A 25,549-nucleotide genomic window follows, 5' to 3' on the forward strand; every position below is an offset into this window, starting at 1 on the left:
GTCTGGCGACGTCACTAAGCGGGTGTGCGCAGGGAGGTGCAACCTGATGAGGTGGCCATGCTCGCATGGCGACGACATCTTTCTCCTCATCTGCAACAACCGGTAGCTCTGTGTGCTTGACATGGCGTCTCCCTCGTCCCCAATGATGAGGACCACCCCACCAACTACTCGTTCGCGCTCGGTAGGGCTGCGTAGTCGAGAGAACACAATGTGTTGCGCATCAGCACGACAACACGTACGCTGCTGTTGCACGAGCCGTAGGACTGCACGGTCCTCACCCTCAGTGGTGGCCACCGCTGTGCGTGGTGGAGCTAGGGAGGTAGAGGCACCAAGCCCACCACACACCATCAGGACAGGACATGGGTGCACGTGATCGTCTCTAACGGGGTGACATATTTCTTGTTGCCTCACATACAACATGGACTAGATCACGGCATTCGTCCTCGAGGAGAAGCAATTGTGGCCAGAACTTGTCGATGGCACGCCGCTCGCTGCATGGTGCCTGACAAAGACCGGCCGAACTGCCTCCACCTTCGCATCACACTGGCCACAAGATGAGAGGCGCCTAGCTTGGTGGTGGCTGATCGACGACAACTACATAGCTGCCACCCCGGACCTGTGTTTCCTCCTTTCTAGCTAACTCCAGCGATGGCATGGCGGGAAATGCACTGGTCGAATTAGTGCACCAGTCTCTGTCGATGACGACGTGAATGTCAAGGTTCTTCCTTATCGTACCTTTTGACTGGACCATACCACCGTCATCATGGTGTTGGCGGCTGTTAAATGTCGATTTTATACCACCAACATCTGCATAAAGTTCGGATAATAAAACATCCAACATAGTGATAGGTGCTTAAATCTCACATATTCCACAGTGTTGGTGTATATTTATATGCAGGTGATAAACCCTGATGTTGGGAGGAAATCTAGACTAAAGTGAGGAGAATTGTGTGTCCATACAAGGATGGGTTGTGAACTTCATCAAAACATCAGTAAATCAGCCCAAAATGCCAAGAAATGGATAAAGGAGGATCAGGGGAAGAGATGGGCCGAAGACCAGGTCAGATGGGCCTAGCCCAGGTTTGGCCGAACCACAGCCATTCAGGTTGGGGTTTGGCGTGGACGCTCCAGATCACTCCCTGATGGCGGTTGGAGGGCACTTCGGACATTTCCCCTTCACCAACCATCATACCTACCCCTATATAAGGACATCATCTCACTCACTTCAACACACACTTCCAAGCTTGAACTGAATTATAAGAGGCTCTATTATACTATATTGTATACTAGAATAGGAAGAGAGTAGAGTAGAAGAAGTCGGAAGAATTCCGGAGTTGTCGGTAATCTTCTCCTATTTCTTTTATTCTGTTTATTACTCTGAATTCAATATAATATTCTTCTTGAGTAATTTAGATTTGTCTTGTGAGAATTATCTCTTGGTTAGTTCCTAAGTAGCATATGGGATTATTGTTCACTATAATCAACTAAAATATAGTGATTACTTTGGTGAGTTATAAACACTAAGGTAGATAGTAATTGCTTAGACGTGGTGTTTAGGTAATTGTTATCCAGTAATTGCTGCGTATCCCACAGTACGTTTGAGGTGGGTGTAGAGGTGGTGACAGCCCTCGAGATCACTTAAGTCCTCTCTATCCTAGCCTATCATTTGCTTAGTGTCCTTGGATGAACCGAAGAAAGATCTGACCACACACGTTCCCTTGGATTCGATACCCTTGGGATACTCCATAGGGGAAGTGCTACATCGGTATATCCATGCACTTGTGGATTTTATCTGTGATTATAAAAAATACCAAACACATGGCAGCCATTTTTTCCTTGCTGGCACAGCTGGTCCAGAATCAGGATTGGCAGTGATCATCTTCGGTGCTGTGCCACCTACCCGTGCGCCATCGGCGCAGCCACCAATAGCACTACCAAGAGGATCGATGGTCATCAAAGCTGCCAATGGATGCCTTCTCCTATTGCCATGCTAGCTGATCTTGCTCTTTTTTGGCCACGTGCAATTGCAACAAAAGCAATGCAAAGAGATGCATCATAAGTGATATTAGACTAAATATATTGGGGATGTGGTGGAGTTAGACGGAAGAGATTAAGGGTGTGTTTGGTTGAGCTGTGGTTTTTAAAAAAGCTGCTGTGAGCTGTGGACTGTGGAAAAGCAGCTGTGGAAAATCAGCTGTGGCTAAAGCAGAAGCCTATTTAGTTAGAACAGCTGTGAAACTGTATGTTGTAGAAGAAATACCTGTAATACCCCTAAAGGTCTGTGGGACCGTTTATATGCAAATTACTCGTAAAAACCTAATCTGTTCAATATTTCGTATTTAAAATGCTAATTTTGAAAGAAAAAAATTATAAGTTTTTCATCCATCAAAGGTTTTCATCAAAATATATTAGTTTTTCATCTATCAAAGTGATATGGTCCATATAAACAGAGCAAAAGATAAATGATTCATACAAACCTTATCAAAAAGCTACTACTACAAGCCTCATCATCAAGGATGATTCCAAATGCAAACAATCTTTCTTGCTTTGCTTGCATTCTGGTGAAACTGAGGATGCAAACAGATCAGAGTGATGTGTTACTTCCAAGGCAATCTTCCACTAAACAGGATGCATCATCCGAGGTGAGATGAGAGTATGAGACACCTCACCTCACTGTAGGAGACTCATTGAAGCAGAACAAGGCAAAGGTGAGTCAGGATAATGAGAGCCTGAACACACTGACTGACCAACTCGAGGAAAACTACACTGTACATTTTTTTTCTTTTTTCTGTTCTTCAGGCACCAAACTGGCGAGAGGCTGCTGCTCGACTTCCAGCGACTTCGCCCAGAAGCTGCTGCTCGACCTCCGGCGCCGCCGCGAGAGGCTCGGCTTCAACTTGCCGGCGCCGCCGCAGAGCACATCGTCGTCCAATGCCGCCGCTCTTCCTCGTCGTCCAACGCTGCCGCGGAAGGGGAGGGCAGCGTCGAACACCTTCTCCGATTGCACGCCGCCGCCGCCGAGGCGGCCGTCTCGGCGAGGCTGCTTGAGCTGGCGACCGACGATGACGCGGCGGGCCTCGGGAAGCTCCTTGCGGCGTGCCCCTCCCCCGCCAACGAGCCCGCGCCATGGAGCTGCTGACCCTGCTCCGCCTCGACATCAAGAACGGCGCCTAGCCTCCGACCACTACAGCTGTGTGCCGAGCTCGGAGTTCGACCACGCCATCGCTGCCGCTGTTGCCGCCGCCGTCCACCACCTCACCTCCATCCGCAAGCAGCCGCACCACCACCCGTGCCGCTCGCCCGAGGCGGCTGCCGCAGCGAGGAGGTGCGTGGAACGGGAGGTCGCCGCGCTCCGCCGCATGCATGGCCACCCGCACGTGGTGGGGCTCCTCGACGTCCTCGCCACCCGCTCCACCGTGTACCTCGTCCTAAAGCTCGCCCGCGGCGGCGGCGGCGTCATCGCGACCTCCGTCTCCCCCTTTCCCCTTTCCCCGCAACGGGCGAGGAGGAGGAGGAGCGGCGGCTCGGCAACTCGGCGAGGAGGAGGAGCGGCGGCGGAGGCTCGGTGAGGAAGAGGAGCGGCGCACAGTGGAGGAGCGGTTCGGCGAGGAGGAGGAGCGGCGGCGGAGGCTCGGTGAGGAAGAGGAGCTGTCCGCAGTGGAGGAGTGGCTCGGCGAGGAGTGGCGGCGGCGGGGCAGCTCGGCGAGGAGGAGGAGCGGCGGCGGCGGCTCGGTGAGGAGGAGGAGGAGCGGCGCGCGATGGAACAGACAGGTGAAAAAATAGAATGAAGCGAAACATTTTTTTTTTCACTAGTAGGGTGCCCGTGCGTTGCTACGGGGAATTTTGTTGATCACGGGGGGTAAATTCTGACATCGAAAAGACAAATATGGCATCGTAATGAAACTATCTCATGGCGTTTACTAAATTATAAAAAGCAACATAGATAGAAGACATCTATGAAAATTTGATGATGTCATACAAATAAAGCACAAACAAGAAATATAGAACATCCAGCAGATACGGTATTTCTAATGGATGATCACCTCAAATTAAATCACTCCATATTATAGTTAAATAACTACCCTAATGTTGTTCCATATAGTTAAATAACTACCCTAATGTTGTGCATTTTTTATACACTTTAGAAAATCTTGTACGCCGTTAGGGATGTTGCTTTCACACTCATTTTGTTGGTACATCAGTAGATTTAGCAAAAAAACAGTTTCCTTAGCTCGTCACCATCCTGCACATGTATTTAATAAGTTAAATTTTGGTAAATATATAATAATGTAATATATGAATAATCAATGCCTGTCACGACTTACATTAATTGCCGGCAAATGTGGTTCTTTATTATTCCATGTACACATGAAAAGATGAACAAGAAAACCCGATAAACTCCTAAGGAAATTGAAGAGTTAGCTTCCCTTTCTTTACACAGTTGAATGAGTTTTTAAGAAGATAACTTACCTGTTGTAAACCGGATTATTGACAATTACTTGCCTCCACAAGTTGATGTCTTCATTCCACCTAGAGCCAGGGCATGCCTTTCTCATAGCTTTGTTGAAGTGATCACAAATAGTTATCAGTTTTCTGGTGTATCTCATGTTTGGGTTATTTTTATATTCTGGCATAAGTGGATTTGGGTCTAATACATAGAGCGTTTGACTTTCTTGGTCCACTACGAGCACGATAAAACTTCGAGCATGGCGTACTGGTATAAGAATCTACAAAAGATCAACCGTCAAGATAATATATAAAACACGGCCATATGCGATGGAATCTTAGCGATCTTATCGCTTTGCACTGTGAAAGTTTGTAATGAATTTCCGACCAACTACCGACGGTCTCTGCAAGATTTATGTTGTCATGGTGGACCGGGTCTTTACCAAAGCCAGTAGCCCTCTACATGATTTAAAAAATGGTTCAATTACATAAGCAATAGAGAAATCAATATATTCGATATTGCGATTCTAGGTAATAACATGAGCAATAGAGAATGACATGAGAATTAGAATTTAAAAACTTACCCAAAATTGCAAGTACAGGCAATGATTCGATATTGCTTCTTTAGTTTCATGAATCATCTCGATTTTTTCATACATGAACTTATGAATAGCCATGTTGAAGCATTCACTTTCCAATGGCTCGTCCTTCTTTAGTATTGTTTGAAGCTGTTTGAGACTCAAGCTAATAAAGTGCGGCATTGAACTTTGTACCCATATTTTCCTGTCAATCAAAGAAAATAAGTTAATGCATATATGAATTACGATTGTGTATACAATGCATTGGAGTGGCTTACTCCATGGCTTCAGCACAATTAATCTGTTGGATGTAGTGCAGAAGGCCGCTTATCAACTCTTGTTTACTCATCTTAGATACCACAGAGAGTAGTGAACTATATTTTTTATTTACTTCTTTAGTTTCATTGATGTCCCTTGTAGAGCCGAATTTCTGTTGATGACTACCCAATATAACAACATCGTCATCACTATCTTTGGTATCTTCGCTTTGTTCCCCGGTCGTTATGACCGCCTTATTTGTATTCCAACGTAATAATACACTGACTAGTTTGGACCTAAAAAGTATAATATCCTCCTGCGCATTAAAAAGTAAATTTGTTTAATTTAAAATAGATAAGATATTTGATCAACTATTTTTTTATTAAGAAACACACCTGTGTAATAGAACGAGAAAGTGATTCTCCTGTCCAATTCTCCATAAGTTTGAGCATGAATAGTCCACATGAAGAGCTGCATTGTTTTAAAGTATAAGTACAACTATTAAAAACTAAACAACAGTACACCATTTGAAATATATCATTCATCTTATATTAATATTCCATGAAAAATTTATTTGTAGTATACCTGTCTTCCTGAATTCTTTCTTTTAGTTGTTCTATTATTGGCCACTTGATAACATTGAGGTCACCCCATTTGTGGCTAGGCAAGTTCTGTTGCCGTCCAATAATATTAAGATGATATTGTAGTCCTTGTAGCTGCTCAATTATCATATTTGCAGTCAGCAATATACATAAATGAATTACAATCTTAAAAAAAAAAGAGAGTTCACATGTCATATACACTAACCGTATTTGCGAGGTCAACACTATTGAATGTCATACACATGGAATCAAGTACTTGTATCTGTTGTTTTTCTGTGTTGACAACCGCTAATACCAATGTTTATCTTTCATATTTATTGGAATAAAAATCTAAACAAGACATGGAGTTAGGACATATATTATATTATATTATATATATATATAAATATATAAATAATAAACTTAAATACTATCAAATATAGAGAGCCAAACAATACCAGTTCATGGTCTAGGTAATTCTTCACTATCTTTGTAATAAAGTTATCTTTATCTTCATTTACTCCATTGACCCCAGCCGCTTTCAGCATGTCAGAAAGAAACGGGTTTTCATATTTCACTTTCTTATCGTTATTTGCTTACTCCCTTATACAGTGTATGTACGCACTGATGACCTGTTGATTCAATTAAAAATCTGCAATTAATAAAGAATATGTTGGCAATTAAATTGTAACGTTGCTTCATCATAGGTAGTTTTACTTACATCATCGTTCAAAAATTTATCTCCAGAGAGAAGGCACGTTAGGTGATGTTTCTTGTTATAAAAATCTCCCATGTCCACCAGTGTACAATTTTCAGTCGAATCTTCAATTAAAAATATGGCCATTACATCCTCGTCTGTTAATTCATAATCTGTAAAACAAAAAAAAATGAATTCTGATATCACAAAGTTTTATATATAAAGCACAACCACTCTTAAACCAAAGACCAAGAGATAATTATGCATGCACCCAATAAAATTAAAGGTCTTGGTGGAGAGTTTAAATAATAATATTTTAGTGGAGAAGAGGTGTTAGTTAATGACATGCATACATATATGCCTTATATTATGAAACAACTTTAAAAAGTAATTTTGCCGTACATTGTGGAATGAAGGGAGTATGTGAAAACCATAATGTACCTTGAGGGAGATACTCGTAGGTCTGGCCAAACATAAATCGTATCAAATTTGATGGTACATCAATATTTGGCATGCTGACTTTGGATACTCCATGCTACTCGGATTCCAAATTTGTTGCTTTCTTCGAGGGTGGGGTTGTAATGATATCAGCATGAATGGAGTCTTGATTGACCTGAGTACCACATGAGATTAAGCAAGGATATCTATATTGCATATGGAAATTATATATAACACTGGAAAAAAAACACGTCGGCAGGGATGTCAATATTATTGTAGCATTAGTCGGTGCAATGCTTTATTTTGCTCGATCATAGCTATTAATCTTTTTTTCTTGGTGAACCATACCACTCAGAGTATTATATATTATTTGTAAAATAAGCTGAGGGCCAGGTTGATTTTATTTTGAGTTATGTTGTTAGAGTTATTTTATAAAACCATAAAAATCTATTTGTTCTAATTGAAAACTATTTAATTAATCATGTGTTAATGAGTCCCTCGGTTTTGCGAGTGCGAGAGATGAGTTCATCATATAAGTAAAGAAGCAACCCTGAGAACTACGCACAAGCTAGTGTAGGAGCATATATTAATGCAATTGACATATTTGTAAGTAATAATTTTTTAATATAATAGTGGATGGCTAGCTAGGTGCTTTAATTAATAATCAAGTAACGTACAGTGTATAGCATTAATCTACAGTACCATGCATTAACATTAGCTAGCTAATGTACTGCCTGCTATAAGTAACCCAAATTGCAATAGAACGCGCATACATATACATACATACATACATACATACATACATACATACATACATATATATATATATATAGGACACTCATATGGGGCACCATGGTGCCCGGGCACCATGGTATCAAATGCACAAAATCACTCAAATTTTTCAAAATTTTCAAATTGTGAGTATATACCTAGTTATAATAATTCGATTCATACCTATACCTATCAACAAAACAACTCAAATTTAACTTTATTTCACAATCCATGATTACATACCTAACTAATTATATGTATGGATGTTATATACCATATATATATATATATATATATATATAGAGTAAATTTGTTTGGTGCTCCATGGTGCCCGGGCACCATTGTTGAAATTGAGTATATACCCAATTCAAATGAGTATGAAACTTTTTCAATTACTTAGGTATTAACATTAACTACTTTACTAACTAGTTCAAAGCAAGTTTGAACTGAATTTGAACTTGTTTTTGTTAGACTTTGATTCTAGGTATATAGCATCCATACATATAATTAGTTAGGTATGTAATCATGGATTGTGAAATAAAGTTAAATTTGAGTTGTTTTGTTGATAGGTATAGGTATGAATCAAATTATTATAACTAGGTATATACTCACAATTTGAAAATTTTGAAAAATTTGAGTGATTTTGTGCATTTGATACCATGGTGCCCCATATGAGTGTCTATATATATATATATATATATATATATATATATATATATATATATATATATATATATATAGTCTTCATGGACTAATTAAGCTGGGTGCTTAACTTACCGGATCAATATCTGTGCTGACATTGCTTGGCGCCGAAGAGGACGGCAAGGGCGGCGGAGGAGGAGCCGGTGACAGCAATGGCGGCGGCAGCGGCAACGACGGGACTGGCGGCTGAGCCGGCGACGACGGGACTGGCGGCGGCGGCGGCGTCGTCGACAACAGTAGTGGCGGAGGAGTCTGCGGATGTGGCGGAGTCGGCGAGGGCGGATTTGACGGCGATGCATCCATCGTGTGGTGGTCGCGTAGTCTGGTTTCGGTGGATTTTGCGACGGCAGCGGCGCTTGTTTACCAGCCTTGGTATTCGGCGAGTTGTGCGGTGGCGATACGATGAGCAGATCAAACTGAATATGACGGCAACACTTAGCAAGGAAACAGGGCACCAGCTTATCTTATATAGGGCTTAATCTTTATGAGTTGATGGGCCTTATCAACTCGAAAGTGATTCTTGACTGACTAATATTATATAGGCCTTAATCTGGATGAGTTGATGGGCCTTATCACGTGTCCTAGGTACGCAGGAGTCGAGGCAGTTTCACGCTTCTTCCTTCCTGACTAATATTATATAGGCCTTAATCTGGATGAGTTGATGGGCCTTATCACGTGTCCTGGGTACGCAGGAGTCGAGGCGGTCTCACGCTTCTTCCTTCCTTCCTGACTAATATTATATAGGCCTTAATCTGGATGGGTTGATGGGCCTTTTCACGTGTCCTGGGTATGCAGGAGTCAAGGCGGTTTCACGCTTCTTCCTTCCTTCAATTATTTTGTCCTTCAATCTTCGGGAAACTGAATAAATCCGATATCATGGGTACGATTAAAATTAGAAGGAAAAAAATTGAGAGAACAAAATTGTTGGACCGTGCACGTACGTATATCTCGTTAAAAAAATAAAGGGAATGTATCACAATTAAATTTTTTTGTCGATCCGGTCCGAACAAACCGGATGCAATTAATTAGGACGTAAAATATTTTTTCATAATATTATAGTTCTGGTTTAATTTATGTGTATGAAAATAACACGTGCATTGCAAGGGGGAACATATGCATCATAGGAAAACCATGTGTTTTTTTTATCTGGTTCGAACATACCGGACGAAATCCGGACATAACAAATCATCATAATCGAAATAATAGGACAGTTTAATTTATGTTTCTACGACCGAAAAAACAACGTTAATAGACCAGAGCATCCCTACAAATGTTAAACATGTAACCAAAATCATGAATCCAAAAGCAATCTCTTAAGCTTATTAAAAACGGGCGATAGTATTCTCTTGTTGTATCAAAGGCACATCTCGTCTGATGATTCCTTGAGGATCCAATCGGTCTAAAAGGGAAGCAATAGTAATAAATTTCGCTCTCAAGGAAACGACTGCTTGAGTGAACCGTTGAGCATCCTCACGAGAACTAACGAATAAATGACGAATCACGCCCAACTCAGGTGCACTGAGTGAATCTGTAGAGTTGGTCAATTCGGAGTCCATCGTAGTAGTTAATGTCTCTGCACGATAAGCAAGTCAGTCTGACAGTGTTCAGTTCTATTACCTCGCAAACAAAATGGTAAAATAGTAATTCATTTTAGGATGATTTGTTACTTACTGGTTAGAATATCTAATTTCTTGAGTCATGTAGCAGACATGCAGCAATACTGTGATGCAAGTGCTTGCCACCACACTGTATGTCGAGATGCATATTCACCCCAAATTCGAAGAAAGATTACCTTATATCTATAGTACTAAAAGTGGATTAGGGACCACTCACAATATGAGAACATGTTATGTAAAGGAAAAACTGAAAATGAACTCACCGACGATTAACCAAGGCAAAATCCCTAGTAGGTATACTTTGTCCGTAAAGTTGGTGATGATGTATTTCTCCCACGTATATAAGCACACCAACAACATCTGAACGAATATTTATGCAATGAACATAACTATAGAGTTTAAAAATAGGGCTGAAAATAGTTATTGAAGGTTGTTGCTTTACCTATCAACATATCATCACTTATCACGTCGGTAAAAATAGCACCGAAGTCTACAAAACGAGGCTTGCGTAGGGCTGTCTTTGGTGTCGGAATCATACAAAACTTAGCTTGCATGGTTAGGTTGGCATAGGTAGGCACATCGGTCGGTTGGAACCCCACATTAGTAAAATCATAGACTAAGCCACTCTGTATGGTTCCATTAAAACGATCTGCTTGCTGGTCATACGCTAGTGCTTCCATCCTTGTATCCTACGTTTAAATTGTACATATAGAATAAAGGCATAATTTCCATAATTTTTGTGAACAACGCTCAATTATATCTAGCAATTAGGAGGAGAGGGGTGATGCGTGTGACATACCGTTGCGTCCTTTAGGATAAACCGAATATATTGAGCACCAAATTTGTTTTGCTGCATGGGAGATTTGAACACCACCTTCACACTCACCTTCCAGCATGTTCGGAAGACGTGTTCCACCTTAATCTCATCGAACTCTACTGACCTGCAGCCATGCATAAAGTAACGGTAAACATACAAAAGGAGGTACGTACCCTCAACTTACGAAAATTTGATATAAAATTTTACACAAAATGACAAATAAAAGAAGAATAACAAACATGTGAAATATCCTTTCCTGTTAAATGGTTTTATGATTGTTACAGGTTGAGATGCATCAGGCAGCTGTTCTGACGTGGGGGCATGAACCCGGTTGGAGATGTGTGTGCGATAATTTGCCGACATCATGTTGTTGTAATTGACACTCTATTGGAAGTGAATCATTGAAGTTGCCAAAAAAAATTGTAATATTAGACAAATAGATAACATGAAAATTCAATTTGCAACAAACAAGAGTATACCACAAGAACGTGGTGGTGTTGCTACTGCTCACCTCTTATTTCACATATAGTGCAGTAGAAAGGCACCTCTTCAAAATTCAGTTGCAGTTGAAGATCGATTTGAAGTGTTGCACTTGCGGCGGCAGCGTCGTCACGGCAGCCGACCGCCGATGAAAGGCGCTTGGATGCGGAGGCGATTGGAATGCAGTGGATGGGATGCCTAGGTGGGAACCGACGAGATAAACGGAAGGTCGGTGCTACACGCGCGGCGGCAATCTCGCGGCGACAAAACGGAAGCAGCTCGTCACGTTTCATTGCTCCGTGATATGGGCCGATCAGGCCCCATAGCTTGTATACATCCTTTCTCAGTTAATAGGACGAGTGCACAGTAGCATGGAAAAAAAATCAAAGCACGTAGCTTTTGAAGTACCAGAAGCAAGCAACGAGCGAACGATTTAGATATAAAACAATTTTCCGGATGATGCGACGACGGCCGAGAGCGTGCGGCGGCGCGACGACGGCGACGAGTTGTGGCGGCGGCCGGATGCGTGTGGCTGCCACGGCTGGTCAAGGCGGCGGCGGCCGGATGCGTGCTGCGGTGCGACGACGACGACGACGAGTTGCGGTCACCGGTTGCGTACGGGGCGGAAGGCGGGCTGCGATTTTCGTGTTTTAATTTTTTTTCCGAGCGGGCTGTATCATTTGGCCGCGTGGGATAATCGATTATACACTGTGGCAGCGGTCGGGTGTGTGCGGCGGCCGCGGCCGGATGCGTGATGTGGTGCGACGACGGCGACGACGAGTTGCGGTGGCCGGATGCGTGCGGGCCGGCGGGCAGGCAGTGATTTTTGCCTTTTAATTTTTTTCCATGCGGGCGGTATGATTTGGCCGCACGGGTTAATCGATTATACAGTGTGGTTGGGCCGCCCGCACGTGAAAATATATAGTTTTCTAGACACTCAGGTACATACGGTCAAATTCTCCGCTCGGAAAAATCATCTTGATCGCACGTAAAAAGTGCTTTTCATTGAGATTCGTGGACATCATTTTATATGAGTGGCATACAACTTTTGTATCATATTGAGATTGTAAAATTGTGCTCCTTATTCTGAGTAAGCAACAAAGCTGATGACACTATAAAAACTTGGAAGCGAAAAATCATTATTTGTATGCGAAATAAAGGTAACTATAGTTGCCTTCATTAAAATCTTCTAGTTTTGGCGTTGATAATTATGAAGGTTTCTTCTAGCGATAGACTCTTCAACCTGCTCTTGAACATTAGAAGGTGATACTTCTAACGCCTGGCGCAGAACATTGAATTCATTTGCTAATGCTGAATCAGGATTAAAAATTATGTCAGATTCATAAGTAGTTGATAGTTCATCTGCAAAAGGAAAAGGTGAGTTAGTTTAAAATATGTGATTTATCACGGTGGCAAATATGTTAGAGAAATAGAGGGGGGCTTCTCCTTACCTGCTCTTCTGTCCACCCTCGTCAGCGTAGCCACAAAACAATCGAAATGTGTCCGTGCTGAGCGCCACCTAGTCAAGTTGCGGGTAAGTTGTTGGTCCCATACACGAACGAAAATTATCTGCAACCTGATTTACAAAAATTGTATGCAACATGAGTGTTGTGTGATCTTAATTAATTAATACATGTAAAGAAATGGAGCATGTCGTACCTAGGATTAACCAGCACGATTATCCTTGTCGGCGTCCGACGCAAATACAAACTCCTGAACTCAATGTCCCCGACATGCACAACTAATCCAATGACATCTGCACAACCCATAGACACATTAGTTTTTCATTTGCTAGCAACTAAACAAAGAATGGTATTTTTGTCAGTACCAAATCAAACAATATACCTACTAAAGAATTGTGCCTTGCCAAAAAAATATCATCATATTCTGGAAAACGCCATGGACAACGTAGCATGTGGACATGACCATGAGGCGTGCGGGTAGTTGTTGCACTATTGAGAATCATGCAGAAGTGAGATCTTATCTTAAATCTTAGATGCATGATCATTTCCGTCGGATCAAACCCGACGTTATAGAAATCATAAACAGATCTGCATCTTAAAAGCTTGTTGAAATGCTCAGCTTGACGACGGTAAACAATTGCCTCCATCTTAGTGCCCTACACATGTTATGAGATGTAAGACTATAAGACACTAAAACAATTATTGTCGTAAAAATCAATCAATCAATAAATATAAAGATTTTAGCTTCGGCGTGATCTGATTGGCTGAGGTGATAAGCAATAGAGTGTTGACATGCACTGAGAGGCTTGCTAGATACAGTGAGTCACAATGGAAATAAACTACATATTAGATCTAAAATTCTGAAAAAGAAGATTGAAAAATCATTTTGACTTACCAATTCATCAATTAGTATTAGCCGAATTTGTAGATCGCCGTAATAATTCTCTTGCAGATGTCCTTTCTTGATGACCCTCGCACGGACAATCCACCATTTCCAGTGTATGTGATCTATTTGTATCTCGTGGAACCGAACAATTCTGCATGGGGAAGACAATATACACAATATAATAGCATTGCACAATCCATCAACAGAAGAAACAATAGAATGAAGAAAGAGTGACCTCCATGGTTGAACGGCTACGCCATTCTCCATCTTGCATGGTAATCAGTCGTTCGGAAGAGACGTCCAGAAGAACGGGTGGAAATGGTGGCGGCTGGCAACAAGAGCTGCTGGCGCCATTTATGTGATGATTGTTAACTAATCACGATTAGCGTTATCTTGCCGTGGCGTCAAAATCGAATCAAATACCAAAAAAATCGCCAGCTGGCTGTTGGCTGGTTCTGGCACGTCGGAATCGAAACAAACACCCAAACAAATCGTTGGCTGTTGGCTGGTTCTGGCATTGGACTTTAACAGTCAGGTCATATGGGTCGATTAGGCCCATAAGGCCCATAGTTTGTTTCCTTTAACAATTAATTGAACATTGAGTCACATAAACAAACAATATATCCGTGCTAACGGTACGGTGCAATTATATAATAACACAAATAATAAAACAATATCAGCTTCGTCTCTCTTATGCTTGAAAGCTAAAATTAAAATTTCAAAACTAAGTTGAATTTGTTGTATTTTGTTGTAGTTTATTTTACAGTATGCCCTTTTTAATCGGTAAAGACACGCATATGAAAAGTTTTTTCTTCAGTTGCTAATCCACGAGATAGATTAAAGATTAATATAAAGAAAAAGAGAGAAAAGATAAAATTATTTAGCACTAAAATATCACCACATTCTTCGTAAAACATCTAATTCCAGATTACTCCATATTCTAGTATCATGGAAATGTAATGCATATTTTCCTGTACTCGTACCAAATATGCAAACACGCTCAAATCTAACTTGTCAAAGCTTGGAAGGCTCAATCCAAGAGAGCTATGATTTTCAATTAGTCACAGGAACTCCAGTATCCAACTTTTTTTTTAAAAAAAAACAGTATACAGTATCTGCACAATAGCTTCATGCCAACCAATGTAACTTCAAAATGCAACCCTCTCAATCCAACACCAGTATCTAGTATCTACACAATAGCTTTATGCTGACTGCACGCATCTGGAGTCAGTGCTGACAAGCACACAACACACACAGAGGCAGGCAAGCAGAGGCAATGCATCAGTTTATAGAAGATCCAGTAATCAGCCATAAGCAAAACAATGGAATTGCTGATGCTTATAAGCATCAGGCTAGTTCTGCTGAAAAGCAGCAGCAACTGCAAAACAATGGCGCCTAAATACACTATTGTCGGAGCATATTTTATTCCTTATAAGTAAAATCATAGGCAATATCACAATATGCTAAGCTTCATAAGTCAAATTTCGTATAGATGAAACAGCGTCTGCGGAGTAGATCGGCGATGTGGGCAGCGGCGACGGTCGGCAGCAGCTACAGAGGAGATCGGCAAGGCGGGTGTTGCTGGCTTCGGTGGTCCTCGACGAGGATCGGTGGTCTTCAGCTTCGGCGGTTGTCGTTAGGGGCGAGGCGGCGACGGCGTCAGCGGGAGTCCCTGATTGACACAATTTAGTTTCTTAGCCCAAACATCTAGGCATTATGTACCAAGCAAAAAAGAAAGATAGTAGGTCAGCAGATCAGTGAACCATAGTTGTAACCCACTGAATTCCTGAAACAAATAAGTAAAATGTACAGAAATTAAATCATCAAGTTTTCTCACAATCTAATTCCAACTGATGATATATCATTATGCAACTACCATCTGATCATGAGTAGCAGCAACATAGGTATGTGCACAGATAAAGAGTACAAACCACATATGGTCAAATGATCCGCGAAAGATAAGAAAAATGAACTAAAATGCCACTGAATGTCTAAAATCAGTAAACAGAGATCTATAAACAAATACAAGTTCTATTATACATGCAGTTGCAGAGTGTATGTCAAGTCAAACACTGACCAAATAAATATTATTAATATATAATATATGCCATCAGTCCACATTAACTATATAGATGCCCTTATTTGACCAAAAATTTGATCATGCATTCAAAAGGCATAAATGGGTTCACAAACTTGCCATCTGTTAGCTTAAGGGCTTCTTTGGAACATATGACTTTACAAAAATTAGTTCAAATCTGGTAAACTTCCTCCTCTCCAAAGAAGTCCTATATGGCGATTGAAATGGAATTGTAAGTTAATTTTATACAATTACCTACTGTTAACAATGAATGTTCATCAGGAAGGAAATTTGTGCTAGATGCATCCCTTCACTATTTCTTGCACACGCCTACAATGCTTCCACTGGGTCTATCCATCTTGCATATGAATTGACAAAAGTGCAGAAATGGTCAGAGAAAAAACAAAAAATGAAAGAAATCCACAAATCCTAAATGTTAAAATAATAGTGGTCCCTATAGTCCATCTTGCTTTGTCAACCTGACAATAATAGATCAAGAGCATAATAATGTTTTGCTCCTAATCCAGGCACAGCACCCCATTGCCAAAGATGCAATCCGACATCACTGATTTGACTCTCTTGCTAGAAACATCAAATAGTTTGGCAGAAGTGAGCTTAGCATGAGCAGGGAAAACTCATACCAAAATAATGTTAGAAACAAAAATTCTATAATTTTTTTCTTTGATAAACAACAAAGTTTTATTTGATACAGTAATAGGCTAATAGCATGAGCTCAAATGTTGGCTTTCAGTTCAGATGATCTCCACTCAAGTGGTAATTCAGTACCCCACTGGAAACTGGACTGCCACAACATGATTACAAGAAATGCTAAACTGCAATTGGCTTCTCTCCTCTTAGCAAAGAATAAAAAATAATGAGCAAGGGAAGAGCTGCCAGGGTGGTTCACCCTCGACTGATAGAAAAATATCTTTACCTGATCACCTGCAATTCCTCGGCGAGCAGCCGACTACAACGATTTTGGTCTCTGAATCAGCCATGATGAGGAGGCGGCGGGAGGGACTGCTCGGGGAAGGAGTGGATGTAGGCATAACAGGAGAAGGGGCAGACCAAGAAAGTAATGTTGATTGCTGTCCAAGAAAAAAAACTCACGAAATGTTAGACTTGGAATATAAAATTTACAGTAAGAAGGAATTTAAGCATATTGCGGATGGTTAATTAGACACATAATATACCTTTTCTAATCTGTGAGGATCTCTCTATACACAATATTTTTTGTGTATGTTGGACCCTGTTTAGACAATTCCTTTCCTTTCTTCTCATTGTCCTTCACTCTAGTACGCTTAGACTTTTTCTTTTGTTTCTTGTCTTCTACATGCATCGATAGTATTTTTATGTTTGATCTAGAGGTTGCTCTAGATAGCGCGACGTATAGTTGACCATGAGAGAAGACAGGCTCTGGTAAGTAGATTTGGAATCGTTTGACCCTGCGCCTTATTGATGGTCAATGCAAAGCTCAATCTAACCGGAAATTGCTTCCTCTTGAAGCGAAACGGGAACATCTCATCATCAGAAGGACATAAAGGTATTCAAGGAAGGAAAACTCTCTTTCCAGCATGCTGCCCTACAACAATCTCCGCGTCAATAGCATTTTTTCCGAACTGACGAACCACCAGCCTTGTCCCATTGCAAAGTCCGTTGGCTGGGTCAATGTTCCTCAAAAGCATGATGGGACAGTTTATCTTCAGCTTAAGCACATGCGGAGGTAGCCCATTTGGAGTTAGAGAGTTCAAGAATTCCAGCGGGTAATAGTTATGAGTGTCATCATCTGCTCGGTCAAAACTATGATATGTCATCACATCTCCTCTAAACCTCTCAATCATCTTCATGTTTATTCGATCGACGAACTCATTCCTAGTGGACAATATGGCCCTACATGTGATGTAGTTTGGGTCCGTCAGGTTATCGTTTAGGTTAGGGAACACGGTATCGATGAGCCTTTCTAGGTCCGTTTCATTCCCTTTGCACGACACGCAAATATCTGAAGGAAGGCCTATGAGTCCTTCCTTGTTCACCTCCTCGGTTCCATTCCCAACTCGAAGGAGGTAGTCCGCAAACCACGCATCGCTCTGCGCCCTCATATTGCGAACAAGCTTCAATTGAACCTTACAATCCCAAAGATAGGACCTGCATAGAGTGGCATCTGTTATCTGAGACCTAGTGCCCTTCCTAATGACCTGGAGCACCTGCCTGAAATCCCCTCCAAACACAATCATCTTCCCTCCAAACGGAGAACGTGGACAACCCATTATATCTCTAATGCTCATATCGAGGGCCTCAACCGCTTGCCTCTTTGTCATGGAGGCCTCATCCCATATTATAAGCGACGCCATATGGAGAAGCTTTGCCGTCCCACTTTGTTTGGTGAAGCTGCAATACAACCCTTCCTCAATGTTGAGGGGGATCTTGAACCGCGAATGTGCGGTCTGGCCTCCAGGCATTATAGAAGCTGCAACACCCAATGTCGCGGTTGCCACCGCTATATCACCATTGCCACGCACTGTAGCTAGTAGCGCCCTATATAGGAAAGTCTTCCCCGTGCCTCCTGGGCCATCTACGAAGAACACGCTCCCCTGAGCACTACCAACCGCGTTCATGATTTTATTGAATGCAGACCTTTGCTCATCATTGAGCTGGTCTGGGAGGTCCATATCATCTCTCTCACAACAATGGAAGACTCCTCAATAATCTCTCTGGGATCTCCTCGAGTACTATCATGTGATTCGTCTATTTCAGGGAGCGGGAACGATGAGATTTCCTTACCCATTGATTGTAGCATACCCCGGATTTCTATCAGCACCATCTGTTGGACAGCATAAGGGCATGCGTTGTTACGCCTATAGTCATCTGACATGGAATCTAGATGCTTGTCCCAAAGTGCACGGACATCGGTAGGTTCGCAATACACCAATATGGTAGCGAATAACCTGCGTAGCGACACTGGCATCTGGTAGACACCGGCTTCCGTAAGGCACTCGTCGAGGGTGTTGTCTGCCTCTATAAGACCCCTTCTTTCAACTGCAGCACGGAACGACGGCATGAGCACACAATCAACAGTACGTAGGTCTTCAAATGAGGTGGATCCTGCCACGTGGTTTAGAAGCACCTGAAGATAGTAGCGCTCCCCCTCTGCTGGGTGGGCACATACAATTCTCCCGACCTGGCCACCTCTATCTCTTTTCTTCCAGTACTTACCTGGCGTCTGCCAAGTAAACCACATTGGGAAATCTCTATAAAGGATATCTCGAGCCCAGACATGCTGCCTGTTAGCCTCGAAATACGCCGTAAGCATCGATCTGCCCGCGTCTTCCTTATCCAGAACTTCACGGAGATCCTTGTCTGCATCGAAAGCCAACATGTGCATGTTTGGCAGATGCAATTGCAACTGCCTCACAGACGGCGAGATGTGGCATATGTCAAAACCATATATACGCCACAAGGCTTCTGGAGGGTAACCCACCTCGCATCCCTGTAGCGCTGAATCTCATCAATTTCACCGTTTTTATCTGCCTCGTTTATGGATATCGAGGCCTTGTCATGTCCCTTGTAAAGGTATTTAAAGAGGTACTTTACAGCCTTGATGCTCGAGCAAACCTCGACATTCATATGACAGTTGTACATCCGTAGAAGATAAAGATTGTATGGGACAACCCACCTGTTATCGAGAGGATGTCCTCTAACCACCTTACTCTTGCCATCATTACGTCTCCTATACAATGGGTATGAATCCTTGCCTTGCGAGGTTGTGGGGTTGAACTCTCATGGGTAGTTGTTCCTGCACTTTCCATCTCGCATGCATTGGCAACTACCGTTGAGTCGACCACAAGGGCCATGCATCATATGCTTGACAACCATATTGTATAGCTCTAGATATTTTTTCTTGTCCGGTAGCTCAGCTGAGACGATGCGGTCATATTGCTCCGCAGACGTTAGCTTGTATCGACCACTCATGATCAGCAAAAAGTGTGCGTGTGGCAGACCCCTCTTCTAGAACTCAACAACATATACGTGTGCAATGACTTTGCCAAGGATGTGCTTCTCGAACAGCTGCTTCTTTATGTCCTCTAACTTGGCTCGAAAGACACGGACCACGAGATCAGGACGATCTTGTGGTGTCTGGCCAGGATCAAGCTCACGAGTAATCTCATCCCACTTGGGGTTGCTAGTCATTGTAAGGAATACATCTGGCTTCCCGTACTTCTGTACTAAGGCCATGGCATCCATGTATCGACGCTTCACATTTCGGCCAACACCGACGAACGACGCTGGCAACACAGTTCTTTTGCCGACCGCGCTTGCTCGACTCTCCCCAGCCTGGATGCTATCCATCAACCCTTGATACAGGTCCGCCCTTATCTCCTTCTGGTTGTTCCTCACATAGTCTAGACGAGAGCTCTCAACCTTGATGTACATGTCAACGGCAAACTGCTAGAACAGGCGTCCGCCGTGAAGTATAGGATTGAAAATTCCACGACGCATCTGGAATTTATAGCAGCAGTAGTCCCTTATAGAGACTCGTATCCTGCTATTACAATCTACACGTGACAAACATCTAGGTTAGTACAGTCATGTAACACACAATTATCAATTCTCTAAGGCAACATAGTACGAAGATAAACTTACCAGGATCATCGCCATTCCGAGCGTTTGCATCCTCCATGGTTATTTTGTCCTTTGGAAGGCCTTGATGCCAACCACTCTCTCCTCTAGGGAAGAACAGAGGGTACGAGAGGGGATCATAACATCCGTAGAAAGGCTGGATAGATTTCCGTGTACGGTCGTTCCCGTATATTGTCACGCTAGGCTCAAACATCCTTCTCTCATTTCCCTCAACCCAGACAGCAGCGACCTCAGTTGTCACCGACACATTGTAACGCCTTTGGTCCAACCTATGGTCCAGATTTAGTGTCACGCGATAATTCGCGAGGTCTTCAGCCTGCCCTAGACTTCTAAATGTCTCCGAGTACGGGTTGTTCCGAAGGACGTCTGCAACAGTCCTAATCACATCCTGGTCAAGGCTAGGGGAACGTTCGAATCTATGACTCAATGTTGGATCGTCATCGTAGAAATACAGCTCAAGATGCTCTGGACCAGAATCTCTAGGACTGAAAGAATGTATATTATGACATATCTGACCATGAGCCCGAAAAGTGTACATGCCCGAACTCATGTTTGCAAAGGCCTTGTCAAGGCTTAAACCAAGGGTAGTGAATGAGAAGTGGCCGTTGAAGTATCTAATGTTATCCCGGAAATGCTTGGCGTCTGGATCCGAGCTTGTCCAAAGCCTCATCAGTTCAGGCGGTGTTTCATTTTGTACAAGCTTGATCTCGCCATCCCGACAACAGAAGCTCGGCAGTTCGTACTGGAACCTCTTGGCACCATAGTGTTTACAGTCAGGTTCAGGCTTCAGAACATTTGTGCTTTGTGGAATGTTGCTATAGACATAGTCGAACGGATCAGGAACAGAAGAGGTTGGCGATTGCGTGTCATCGTCATCAGATTGTACCATCTCGTCATCCTCATCGTCTCCTAGTATGGTTTAGCGCAAACGGTTTATAGGCCGCAAAAAATATACATGTGAAAGAGAGACATTAAGATATCACGACGACGATACCTAGCCCAGCAAACATGTAGTATTCATCGTCGGAGTCATCATCCATGAAGGAATCCATATCATCTATAATTGAATGAAAAGTTAGTATGCGGAAGGGTTAAAAATGTGTATACGAATTAAAACATTGATCATGTACCATCATCGAAGGTGCATGATCGTGTACGATGATATGTAGAATGCTCAGTTTGCAGGCTCGATGTAGATGGCACATCACCGGTTGCTTCCAAGCAAGGCGTTGGATTTAGCAACGACGGGCTAGATCCCTCAGGGCACTCTAGTGCAATCGATTCAGCGCATGGTTTGTCACGCCTAGCTGCATAGAGTGCGTTACGTCGTGCCAGATGAGCAGATCTTTCTCCAGGAGTAACATTTTGTCGTCTTGGTCTACGACGAGCATTCATATCATGGATTTCCACATCTGGCATAGATTGCCTTACAACCCTACAACGGTCATTCAACTCTAGTCTATGTTCATTTGTTAGTGATTGACGTCGTGTTCTCTGTCGGTCCACCTTAGCTTGTTTTTGCTCCGGTGTAAGAGTTGCAGGCTTCTCCCTAGCTCGAGCTAGCTTTGACTGCAGTCGTTGTTTTGTCTGATTGGTTGGCGCACGCACCAATTCATTCTCTAGTGATGTGCCAACATCATCATGAGTGCATTTATAGGCTTTTTTGCTCACTTCAATTCAAAAATTTTAAAAGTATGAATAGATAATAACAACTAACTTAACGCACATCTCATATGTAAGCAAAGAGGTTTTATGTTGACAAGTGGATATTAAAAAACATATAATGAAGTTAAATTAGTGTTACCTAGAGAGATGTCGTCATCATGGTCGCACTCATTTCGATCGTTGCCTTGAAAAATACCGGATTCATGCATTGGGCTATGGGTATTTTGGTTCCCACTTGTTACGATTGGATCATAATGATTTTCACATCCTGTTGTAACATAGAGTCAGTAATATATATTTAACACAAAAATTTATAAACGGTAACATCATTGTAGTCCCATTCATAAAAAGATGTTAGCGTAACTGAATTATGAACAGTGAAGTCAGCACTATTCATGTTTAGGGTTGTTAATTGAGTGACGCGACTCATTGGAACTTCGTTGGGACCATAGTGAGCTACATTGTTGATGATTGTAAATGGGAGACGTCTGGGTGTGATATTGAGATGGGAAGCTTCTCTTTCTATTAAAACATAGAACCATCAATTTCCACTTAGTCGAATAATATATTGTTCAACCAAAGTGTACAAACAATAAAGACATTACTTCCTTGATGCAGTGTGGAAGAATCATTATCTTCCAACTGGCACTTCATTATATCAACAGCACTTATATTTGAAATATCGCCAAGTGGGGCTGTTCACACGGCGAGAAAATATAAGATTGTTTCGCATAATTTTTAGGACATATTTTAATTTTTACAGATACATATTATAGATGTACCTGAAGCTTGAGTTTCCTCCTTCTTTCGTTTCCTTCTTTCACGTGCCTTCTTGTTCCTATCATCCTTTTGCTGTGGGGTCAATGCTGCGTAGCGGTCTCGAGCACGCTTTCTTTTTAGTTCAGCCACAGTAAGGTCACTAACATCTTCATGCGAACCTGTGCACATATGCACATTGCTAGGTGTATTGAAGGATGCACCGCGGTTTTCCGCACATGGATGACTATTAGGCGTCACCACAGGATGCACAACTTCATGGCCAGCATCACAAGTATATAATCATCACATTGGTGTTGGTGGATACAGATTGAGATTTAATTAAAATAGGAAACAAGCAATATGGTAAACATACCATTTGAAGAAGTTGGACTGGCACTTAACGACTTGTTTCCACCCCTGCCTCGTCTATTTGTCAAACCGGAACCACTTATATTTGTTATATCAGCAAGAGGGCCTAAGAAAGGAACACACGAGTGAAATTAGCATGCAAAGAATTAATATGCACAGCACATTTTCCCGGTTTGAACATGAATGTATTTGTGTCAGGTTGCTGCTAAGAAAAACACCATATACAAACCAATTAATTTATGAAAGAATGGATCAAATGAGGATATTTTTATGTAACATAAGGGATGAGAGGTTCTCTTCCTTTTTTATTTATTTCTTTTTTTGTGAAGCTGAGAGAGGCCCCCGGCCCCAGCTCCCTCGAGTTCATCATTCGAGTCAATAACATGCACAAAACTAACCTGTTTTTGTACATGATTGTGTAGAGCCCCCAAGAATGTTATCCATTTCTGAAAAAAAATAGAGATGATAGATCAAAAATTATGAAGGAACTGGCATATCAAACAGGTAGATATTGGGAATTTTGATTAGGCTATTTGTCTATAGCTCCAAATAATTTAATTGATCAAGATTTCCTTCTTTGTTTTTGTGTGCAGATTTGGAGAACCACTGAATAATTTATTAATGTATTTCTGCTTTTCGTGACGGATCAGTGTCGCCCAATGAAGGTAAGCGGCTGACACAAAAATTATTTTGTAGTAAATACAAAGTTATCCCACAGAAATTATGTGTCTTTTATTTAAGCAAACATTATATATATCGGCAGCAAACTACCTGCGATACATAGATTCTTTTTTTTTTGTCCATTAGTTGTGTTGTCGAGGAACTTGGTTGCAACTACTGATGTTCAGAGCATCATAGAAGATCAAACAGTGTTAGAGTGCGACTGTCTGTTGGCTGTTTCCCCTGTTTTTAGTTTGTGATTGTTAGAACTGATTTTAGCCATGTTTATAGAATTCAAGGAGTGAACTTTTTAGACAATGTCAGCACGAATTTTGTACACAATCATAATCTTGGTCCCCTCAACTAACTGAACTATTGTTTACCCAAGTTTTTTGCATCTCCACTATTGTTTGCTGTACTAAATTAATCTGCAGAGTTTCATCCGATTATTACATGTCCATGCAGATGATTGCCTCTTGAAGCATATTTAAGTAATTCAACACCTAATATTATTTTGATGCAAAGAAAAAACATGGAGGATTCATATTTCAGAATGATGTTTAACCCAGTGTACCCAATTGATCAAGATTTTAAATATAACAGTAGCTGATTTTGTGAAGATGTGACTATAATATTAAACCAGATTTACCAAAACTACCTTACTCCAATTTATGCATATATTATCAGTACTGTCAAAATACTAAGAAATTCTAGCAACTTTTAACTAAATAATCATATCCAGCAAAATGAAGTTTTTATCCCTAAAGGGTGCCATAAAGCATAAATGTCAGTACCTCAATAACACGGCCAACTATGATATCACCAACCTCCGGCTTATACCTGAAAAGGTCAGAGAGAAAATGGAGTAAGAATTGATACGCTCATTCAGATGAAGCTCCCCTCGCTTCCTCTCCACCAACAGAAATCACACGAGCAATTCTTACATTCAGATGGTCCAGACAATAAAAACCAGAAACCAAATAGTTTTAAATAAAAGTAGCTAGGACATTGTATTTTGGTAGCATAACTCATTACGAACTTGTAAATAATTCAAAGTATGTCTCTTGCATGGTAGCAAACTTTTAATGAATTCATAAAGAAGTTGTAATGGCCTGTACCTATCATTTCGACAGCCAAAATAGATGAAATCTATGGTTTGATTTGGTGCAAATTACAGGCTCAGAACAAATCCAGCTGCAGCACAGTATATCACAAGTTGTTAGCACTTAGCACTGCCAGAGTGCTTGGAATTTGAGTCCATAATCCCCATTCTACATATACTCCCTCAGTCCATCAACATCCACCCCACAAAATCTACTACTGGACTCGTTACAATAACATAAACCCCGCTCTCATCTTGAGATAAACCTAACTTTTACCTTTGTGGAGCGCGATGCGTGGGGGCACGGTGAAGAGGAGGACGGCGAAGAGGAGGGGGGCGCGGCGAAGAGGACGGCGCGGTGATGGGGGCGCCGGCGGTGGAGGCGCGGCGGGGCGCGGGGCCGGGCCCACTTACATCTGGCAGCTTTTATAGGTCATAGACTGCCCTCACAGACCAACACATGTCTTTTCTGCACACTTTGTCCTCACTCGTGTGCACCCGGGAAGAATTTTTCTTTGGATATTGGCTTCCGGAAAAGAAGTTGCA

General features: G+C 41.9%; 1 protein-coding gene and 2 pseudogenes across 1 annotated transcript; 2 read left to right on the forward strand and 1 right to left on the reverse strand.

Moving 5' to 3' along the window:
- LOC127762540 (calcineurin B-like protein 3) overlaps window positions 1-25,549 on the forward strand; it is a 34,419-nt pseudogene that overhangs the window by 2,414 nt on the left and 6,456 nt on the right.
- On the forward strand, window positions 2,771-4,088 carry LOC127764500 (uncharacterized; annotated as a pseudogene).
- On the reverse strand, window positions 4,208-5,123 carry LOC127764502 (uncharacterized). Its single transcript, XM_052289385.1, has 5 exons — window positions 5,031-5,123; window positions 4,799-4,905; window positions 4,471-4,728; window positions 4,326-4,401; window positions 4,208-4,243 (listed from the first exon to the last, which is right to left on the reverse strand). Exons 1-5 carry the CDS (start codon window positions 5,121-5,123, stop codon window positions 4,208-4,210), a joined length of 570 nt encoding a protein of 189 aa, XP_052145345.1.

This window comes from Oryza glaberrima, chromosome 2, assembly GCF_000147395.1.
Source record: "Oryza glaberrima chromosome 2, OglaRS2, whole genome shotgun sequence".
Lineage (NCBI taxonomy): Eukaryota > Viridiplantae > Streptophyta > Magnoliopsida > Poales > Poaceae > Oryza > Oryza glaberrima.